Here is a 9,388-nt window from a genome sequence, read left to right on the forward strand (position 1 = left end):
CGCTACTGAGCAACCGGGCAGGCATTTTTTTTCCCATCAGCATTCTCTCCACGTTTCAAGTCTTTACACAGGATGCAAGAGAGCGTTGGGCAGGAAGCTCGTAGGGGAAGGGAGAAGAAAGGATCACACCTCCCTCCACGAGACCCCCCGCCAGTTGTGTGAATGCGTATTTTTGGTGCTTTGTCCACCTTGTGGAGATTTGTTGGCATTTGATCACACGAGATGCTTTTTTTTTTTGTTTAAGAAACAAAATCATATCAACAGGAAAATAAAAAAAGTTGCACTGAATGGAAAACATTTCAGAGGGAGGTGGTGGCGGTGTTGTTGGGGAGGGTGGGGTGTCAGAAGTCCTGATGTAGCTTTTTTCTCTTTTTTTTTTCCTTACGTATCACACTGTTTCATCTGGTATTACCTCTGAGCACAGGTATGCAGATGCAGACAGGTCCAATTGTCTTTAACTGCATGCATTGACGAGTAGCAGCTAAAGTGCTTTAAGTGCTTGTGCTTGAAGCATAGGGGCAGCCGGCACCTGCGACGGGGCGAGACGGTCACACCGGGCTCGCCCCGTTCAAACAAGCCGACACCAGGTTACACCATTGACTGGAAGAGGAGCGGAGGTGGCAGGATGCTGGAGGACAGGATTAGGCGCAGACATGGGGTTAAGACAAAGCGGAGGACAACAACTCCGGACTGGAGGACGGATGGAGCTCCATTATGTCAGAACAAAGACAGCCGTCAAAGAAAATTGGACCAAATCTATCTAATTATCTTTAGGATAACAGGGTGTTTTGTTGGTAGTTTTGCTCTTGGCATCCACACAGCTTCAACAATTTCAAAGCCTTAATGACAGTTTTTAAAGAGTTGTTTTTTTTTTTTTTTGTCGTGTGGACAGAAGGAAAAACAGACCATTGCCTGAATTCCAGACTGAGTTTTTTTTAGTCTCGTCTGGGTCAACCATTTAGTATATATTACTATTAAAGAGAAAATAGAGCTCAAAGGTGGAAAATCACAACGTGTTGCTAACAACATTAACCCTTACAACTACAGCTACATTTGGATGGTTTATCGTGAAAAGAATTTCTCCAAAATTAGGTTAAAACGTAAGCATTTGCAATGTCATTTGATAGTAAAAATATTTTAAATATAGCTAAACGGTGGGTGTCAAGGGAGGACTTTGAAATTTTGACTTCAAAACATGTAGTAAATTACATTTTGTTTTAGCTTTAGCAAAGTTTTTTGTCACTTTGCAAGTATTTTATAACGTATTGCTACATGATCATTCTGTGGATGTCCAATTCATATTAGAAAATATTTTGCGTGTTTATATAAAATAATAATAATAATACGCTCAGTTGTTAGTTCAGTCTTTTAGCTAAACTTCAAAGAAAAACAGCTAGCTTTAGCTATCTCTGCAGTCTGACTTTATTTTGAAGATGTATTTAAAATAATTTTGATTTTTCTTTATATAATTTGCATCTTAATTTTGCTCAACATTAGTTTGGTTGTGGTTTTAGCAAATGTGTTGTGGCAACTGAGAAAACTAGCAATCAACTGATTAAAAAAAAAAAACTTTGAAATTTCCTCTCTAATTAAGTCTTAACAGTATGGACAAACATCTTTTTGAACATTAAGTCGAAATGCTTGCATGTACACAAGTACAGTTTCTGCTTTCAATTTTGTTCCAATTAAAAAATCCAAAGGTGTAAATGTAGATTAAAACTGTGAAAAGGCACAGTAGTAATTTAAAAACACCAGTTAGCATGAATGCATTTCGCAGCTTTACTGAAAAGATTTTTATATTTATTTAGCTCGTGAAACTAGCTGCAAAAGCATCAAAATCTTTATAAGTATCACTATGTTATATGCTTAATTTACAAATTTCTGCTTAATATATTCTAATACTGCTAGCATTTTATTTTTAGCTAAAACAAAAGATGCTAGTTTAACGCCTAATTACAGTCTGGCTGAATTTATTTTTACGTTTCTGCTTTGTTGGACTGATGTGTAGGAGTTTTAAATTTAATTAGAAACACTCACTGTTTAATCCTTTGATAAGGGAACTGTTGATGGCGAGTCGAAAAAACATGTTTTTTGAAGTAATGTAACTCTTCAACTGTTTCCGCCATTAGCATAATTCCAATCCCAGTTGCGATACCCCAGGTCAGAATTAGCTGATTATGTTGATCACTTTGTTACCTAACAAAACTGTTTTTCTCAGCTTCAGAGAAGCTCCGTAGGAATTACGTTATTTGCGTAAATGATTGAAGAGTTTCGGTAATTCAAAGAACGTCAGCACTGGAGCTAATGCTGCAGGTTTGAAGAGTTAAATGGATCCTATGGCAGCCAAAGACCTACTTTATGAACTGAGTTACATGTTCAAGGTAAAACATAAAAGACTATTTTTGATGTTGATGAAAAATACTTATTGGCATCCCTCTTCCTAAGATTTTCTGTAATTAGGTAGAAAAGGCACAACAGTGGACATAGCCTAAAGTCAAAACTTGAAAAAACTAAAATCTCAACTTTCTGCTGTATATTTCATCTTTTAGAAGTAAATCTGTGCTCTAAAATTCTTCAGTTGATAACATTCTGTTGCCTTATCGTTTTTTTACTTAAAAATGTACTAGCTTGCTAGCTAAAATAATTTATTGACGGAGTCTGGTTGTTTTTGTTGTTTTTTATTTTTTTTAACTTTAGTTTCAAATTTTCTCCTTGGTTGAAAAAAGAATACAAGAGTTAAGGATAAGTTATATAAAATTAAAAATAAAGGCATTGTTCATATGTTTAAAATTGACTGCTATTAGCTAGCATTTAACGTTATTTAGCTACAGTTTTCTCTAATTGTGGCCCAAACGTTTAAGGTTTTATTTGTAGCTACATAGTTTTGTAAATTTTCTTTTAAATTTACTTTTGTACTTATAAACGTGACAGTGGGGCATTGTTAGCTAAAATCATTAGTTAAGTTTCCTATTTTAGTTACTTTGATCTGTCAAATCTGCACCTGCTACCATCAATAAAGTGCTAGCTACAAAGATGGCAACCTTGATATGACTTTTTGTACGAAGCAGTTTTTGAAGTGAAGACAGGAGAGGCTGAGGGGAAAGGGAGAGCGGGAAAAGGTTAGCTTAAAGGCATTGTAACTGCGCGAGGCTTTGAGGAAAAGGCTAACGGTGCTCTCATATTCTTTCATTTGAAAATGGACCCTGAGCCAGAGACTGTTTACGTCTTTCTGCATTATTTAATGGAGCGGGGACCGGAGATGAGCATCTCCAAAACTGAGCTGAGCGACTTAAGGTATTTACACAAATAAACAGTTTTTGGGAGAGCACACACTCGCACACCATCGTGCATGGGCAGGCAGCTGTAAAAACGCAGGTTATGCAGGCGCTTATGGATTACAAGACACACACACAATAGAAAGGTGTTCTTTTTTTGGTGGTGGTGGGGAGATCACAGTCAAAAACAAGTCCTCTTTAAGGTGAGTGGAAAAATCCCTCCTTCCTCTCCCTCTTAAAAAAATAGTGCAGATGATAGGATTCTCTCTTTCCTCCCATACTCTCAGCTTTCAGCTTAATCTTTTTTTAAAGAAAGGATAGAGAGACAGGAGGCGGTGCCACACCCACTCGCCCTCACCTCCCTGCCTCTCCGGCAGAAATGGGACCTGAAATCAAAAGGTCCAGAGCTCCATGAAATGTCTACATAAAAAAACAAAAAAACAGCAAAAAGAGCAAACAGGGCTCTTTTTCTTTATCTCTTTCTTCTCTTTTCCCCATACACCCATCCCCATGCTTTTTCCTTTCTCCATCCGTACGCCGTCCTTCTGTCCTCTCATTGGCTCTCCAGGTTGTAGCACTGTGTAGCACTGTGCTTACTGCCCTCGTAACCAGGTAAAGGCTGCCCGTATTTGTCCACACACCAGCAGTGGCCCCGTCTTCTGCCTTTGGATGGACGACACTGTTAAAAGACACAAAAAGATACGGGCATTGAGCAAAAAAAATAAAAAAAAGTCGTGACAACTCCGAGTTCAGCGATTTATCAACACAGAGAAATATTTCCAGGCGAAGGATTTTTCATCCCGACACAGCTCCTGTAGCATCTCCTTAAATGTACATGTGCGCTTTATAATAACACTCTTATTTCTGTTGACTTTTTGATTTTAAGATTGTTAGGGGGCCCAAGACATGCCTCAGGGGAGCGCCAAAGAGTACAACACACCATCAATCAAGAAGAGGAATGCCCAGCTGCTTGGAGCTGTCCCTCGAGTTATAATATTCTATCAGAGATAAACAACACAATGCAGCTGGTGAAAGATGGGATTTCATATATCCAGATAAGCACAACCAGCATGAGTTTGTCAGATTTATGTGCCATGGTCCTGTGGGTGTGAATGATTAAAAAAAACAAAAAAACAGAAGCGTTTTTTTTTCTTTCGCAGGTAACGAGAAACACTCCTGGTGAGAATGAAGGAGTGTGAAGGTAAACATGGTGTTGCTAAAATATTTGCCAAGGCCAGTTGGAGGGCTGCAGGGAAATCAGCACTGCTATTCTGGGAAGCTGGCAGACACTCAAAATCATCTGGAGCTGATTATGGCCCACTCGTGCAGGAGCATACGCACAAACACACACAGACGAACCCACGGCGCACAAACAAGAGCTGTGTGCACTGTCCGCGTACATACCTCCCACCTGCCTGCACACATGTATGCAGGAATATCCGATGTCCCAGAGGAGGGAATGGGGGGGTCGGGATTTGTAAAGTGACAACTTTATGTGCTCCATGAAACGACACAATCGGTCCACACACAACCTGGACGGAGACAAATCGGTCTGTGCGGCTACTAATTAATCATGGTCTACTACAAAATTTAAACGACCTTTTTTTAAAAAATACTTTTGACAGCATAGCACTTCTCTGAGACTTCCTCTGTGTGCACAGCGGGACTGCCAAAGTAAAGATTTGTGTCAGAGCATTGGCTCCTTACAGGGCGAGGTGTGGAATGCCAGTGCGGCGAAAGAAAATCCCAATCTGAGCCCAAAGAATTTTTGTGACAACCAAAAAGTAGAGTGACAAAAAGTTTTTAGGGATGACATCAGTGTTTTGGCATTAAACTCCCAAAGCAAATGGGAGTTTTAATCACATGAAACTATTTTTGACTGGAGTCACACTTAAGTTCGCCTTAAAATTTGACTTGCGGCTTGGGACTTGTGAACAGTTTTTATTAGGCAAACTCTGATTTACAACCTAATGTTCCAAACTGTCTTTTTCTTATTAGTGGCAGAGGTAGTCCGCCTTTTTTTTTCCTGATTTTAGCATGAACTAAATGCTGATGTGATGATGTTTTGCTTCTGTCGTCACAGAGAACTGATTCCAACTAAAAAAAAGCTTAATTTTTAATCTAACATAAACACTTCTCAAGAAGAATAAAGTACATGAGCACCTCCTCTTTTAAATCGGAATAATTAAAGTTAAAAATGCAGAGGAAAATAGGAATGTGATGATCATGAGTTTGTAAGGACTTGCCTGACTGAGTGAGCTCATTAAAGGCTAAGATGAACACTACTAGCTACTTCTGTTAGGGCTCTGCAATTCCTGTCCTCAAGATCCACCTTGTTTTTCAGCTATCTTTACCCTTCCGCTGTGCTAAAGTCACTCAGCCCATCTGATCTTGGTAATCAGCAGCAACTTAAGCCTTAGTCACAACTGCCATTACGGGTAGATCCGGGCTGTCTGTGAGGGAAAAATGGGCAAATCTGCACAAAAATGAAGGTGGTCCACACATAATTGCAAGGTCGTAGAACTTGAGCCCGCAGGGTGAAAACGATCTGATGAGGTTTTTCTACGAGGATGCTCAGAGCAACAGGTCATAGAGAACACTTATATAGCACACATGGGTAAAAAGTAAGGGTGAGAATGTGGGCACATCGTACGTATTTTTCATTTTTTCAACTCGACCAAATTCTACAGACTCGAGGCAGTTAGTGCTATTAAAGTCCTTAGTCACAGCGTGACTTTTAGAAATTAGAAAATCAGAGCATGTCCTATGGGCACTTACATTTGTGCAGAGTTGGTAAGGAGCCACTATGTGGACTAGGGCACCATAAGACAGCAGCAACTTAGTGTGTGCAACTTACATTAGCCTTACAAACACTTCATGATCAGACAATTGTATGCTCCATTTTTATTAGGTTTCTTTAGGAGGCCGTACGAGCCTCAAGAAAACTGCAAGACATACCCTTAAAATGTGGCCGGCCAGTTCTCTCTACCGGCCTGGACAACCCAAAGAACATGCAGCACTTGAATGGGTCAAACCCCCTAAACAGATGCAATTGACTAAAGTATTAGGGAAGCAATGACTTGAAAATAATGGAGGAGAACCAACGTTGGGCACCTCTAAAACTTCAACAACAGTCCAATGGTCTACTTCTACGATCCAGATGAAGTGCAGACTTTATATTTAGTTTGATTTGGTTCGTATTCGATTACACTTTACGCAAAGATACTACAATTTGCAAACAGAAGGGATGTTTGTTAATCACTACAACTAATGGTCCGAAGTTCTGAGGGCAGGAAAATTAAACTCAAGAAAAACAATCAAGAAGGTCATGTGTCCTGGCCTTGTTGTCGGACATATTATTTTCTAAATATGGTTAACCTTTTTGCCAGTATAAACAATTATTCCAAAAACAATATCACTTTAAGTCGCTTAATCTTTTGAATTCTTCCGCTAAACTTGGCATAAGACTGAGCCGTGCTTCTTCCTCTGCGTTATTGTCAGTAGCAAACACAGATAAACCTGCCTACAGCGCCCTCTAGTGGCTGTTGCTACTTAATTATTTTTTAAACACACATAAGTCGGCCAAACTATGCAATAAACTGCGATTTATATGCTGAAAAATACAGTAATCCCCTTAAAACAAACTGATACTTTCACTGACGTGTCTTCTTTGTTTGTCTACATCCATAAAGCATTTCAAGCTGGAGCTGTCTTGCAGACAAAACTCCCAGGAATTCAGAACCGCCATGAAGCCCCCCCCCTTCCCACTAATATTCAGGGGTGAGCAGACAGACCGGCTTCAGACTTTGACCAGGTGTCTGTTTCCGGCACATTCACGTGCAGCCTGAGTGCACCATCAAAGGCAGCTTTATAGAGACAGAGGTCTCTTAAAAAACCTCCCCAACCACTGCTGAAGGAGTCTGGGGGCAAAGCGCAGCCCCACGCGTTCAGTTCTCACACTCCAACATCAGCCAGAGAACTTTTCCCATCTCCTCCTCCTCCTCATCTGTTTCACTCTCCTTTTTTCTTCTTTACTCTCCCCCTCCCACCACGTCATGGTGTCTGACTCCACGGACAGCTTCTATTTTAACCCTGACCCAGTGGACGAGACTGCAGAGTTTAACATTGTGTTCCTCGGGCCGCCGGTTCGTGATAATAGAGTTCTGTGTCGTGTCTCAGGGTTCTGCAGCCAACGGAGACGCGGAGAGGAGAGGAAGAGCAAAATGCGCACGTGTGCATTCCCCTGTTGCTTGGCTACCTTTGAATTTCCGCTCAGTCTCTCTTTCATCTGTGAACTATTAGCAGTCATCTCGAGCGATCCTTCCTTTACTGCTTCGATGCACTCACACACACATGAAAACTCACATTACGCGGAGCTATCACTTTTATGAGCTTCTTTTTCCATTGAAGGTGTAATTTAGTTGATTCCATCACTTGTAATTACTACATTAAGCACAATGAGATACAACACCTGGAAGCCTAAAGATACATCCAATTTCTATTGTCCTAAAATACCACCTTAAAGTTTGACAAAGGATAAAGCTATTCAGTGGATTTGTGGTGCTTTAAGATTAAATAATAAACATTTTTGTAACCTTTGACTTCTTATTATGTTCGTAAAACCACATTAAAGTAAATATAATCTAAAAGGACATTAAAAAGAATAAAATAAATCATAGATTGCAATACTATAAAATTTGGTGTTTCAGTTTAAACTCTACAAGATGTAGAAACCATAAAGCTACAGTCACACTGGCCACTGCAACTCACATTTAAGCAGAAACTTTCAATAAAAAGTCTATGCAAACAAACGTAAACCCTCATTTTGGGCTTCCATGTTCAAAGTTTTTTAGTTCGTTCTCGGACTCTACGAACAAATTTTGGCATTCACTGATTGTGCCCTGGAAGCTCAACCAGTTGAACTAAAACGTGAAGCAGCTGAACTTTGGACAATCAGGGACTTGGACTTGGTAGTGACGCGTGGATGGTGTTCTTTTAAATCACAGATGATAATATTCTAAAAGGCAACAATAAAGTCGGCACATTAATCAAAGATTTCCCCACCCACATTTCTAAAAGAGGAGATTGATTAGAACTTTAAAAAACGTTATTTATCTCTAGTCTATCCATACATTACCCACCTATCGATCAACACACATGTAAACATCAATGCACAAATTTATAGAATTCAAATTCTAAAGTTTCGTTCACACTTCCCCCAGCAACGCCTGTTCATACCAGGAAGTGTTGGTGGAGGACCAGGTTTGGTGACAGAAACTGAACTTTTAATAAATTAACCAAAACGTGGCAAAAACTATGTAGAAACACAAAGGGTGGCAGATGACCTGACAATGATGAACTGAAAACCAGACACTTAAATAGGCTGAGGGCAATTAACAGAAATGAAGACAGCTGTGGATCATGAACCTATAACTGTTGTGAACAACTGAAAAAACCCAAACCAAAGCTCACGATCCTGACAGTACCCCTCCCCAAAAGGGCAGATCCCAGATAACCAAAAACACCTGGGAGGAAGGGACAATTCAAAACAGAACATGACAAAAACTTCTAACAACTGGCAAAACCCAAACAAAAGTTCAGAATCCTTACAATACCCCTTTCCAAAATGGCAGATCCCAGATGCCGAAAAACACAGTGGATTGACTTGGGCACTACAAATAAAATGTGCAGCAAATGTGAAAGAGGATTAAGAGTTAAACCAGGTCAAACTTTGACCAATTAGGGGCTCGGATTTAGTTTAGACAAATGGGCGATACAGAGATATTTACACCGGATGACCATCCTGACACAACACTGTGTTTTATTGTGGATTGGCACAGGAAGATCCAGACTTGGGAACCTTTTTTGGTACAACATTGACATTATCTTGATGGTTCTTGCCTAAGGACCCACACTACATAAGGTTAATCGTGCCCCCCTGTGAAGCAAACCCTGGTTTCCCATTCGCCAGTCCTAAACACAGCCAATTGTATAAGATCAACTCTTATTTTAGATATTAATAGTAAATACAAAATGCTAGTAGTAAAGACTTTCTTTCTAGTGCTGAGTTGGGCCGTTTTACTAAGAAGCAGGGGCTGAGCTACAAGGGGCAA

At 40.0% G+C, this 9,388-nt stretch overlaps 1 protein-coding gene across 1 annotated transcript in view; it reads right to left on the reverse strand.

Annotated features, from left to right (window-relative positions):
* Positions 1-360: 360 nt before the first annotated feature.
* The window catches only part of LOC112150763 (insulin-like growth factor-binding protein 3), a 22,403-nt gene continuing 13,375 nt past the window's right edge, over positions 361-9,388 (reverse strand). Inside the window, exon 4 of the mRNA XM_024279234.2 lies at positions 361-3,954. Coding sequence (XP_024135002.1) covers positions 3,829-3,954 — 126 coding nt within the window. The 3' untranslated portion in view covers positions 361-3,828. The remainder of the gene's footprint in view (positions 3,955-9,388) is intronic.

Source organism: Oryzias melastigma, linkage group LG4, assembly GCF_002922805.2.
Source record: "Oryzias melastigma strain HK-1 linkage group LG4, ASM292280v2, whole genome shotgun sequence".
Lineage (NCBI taxonomy): Eukaryota > Metazoa > Chordata > Actinopteri > Beloniformes > Adrianichthyidae > Oryzias > Oryzias melastigma.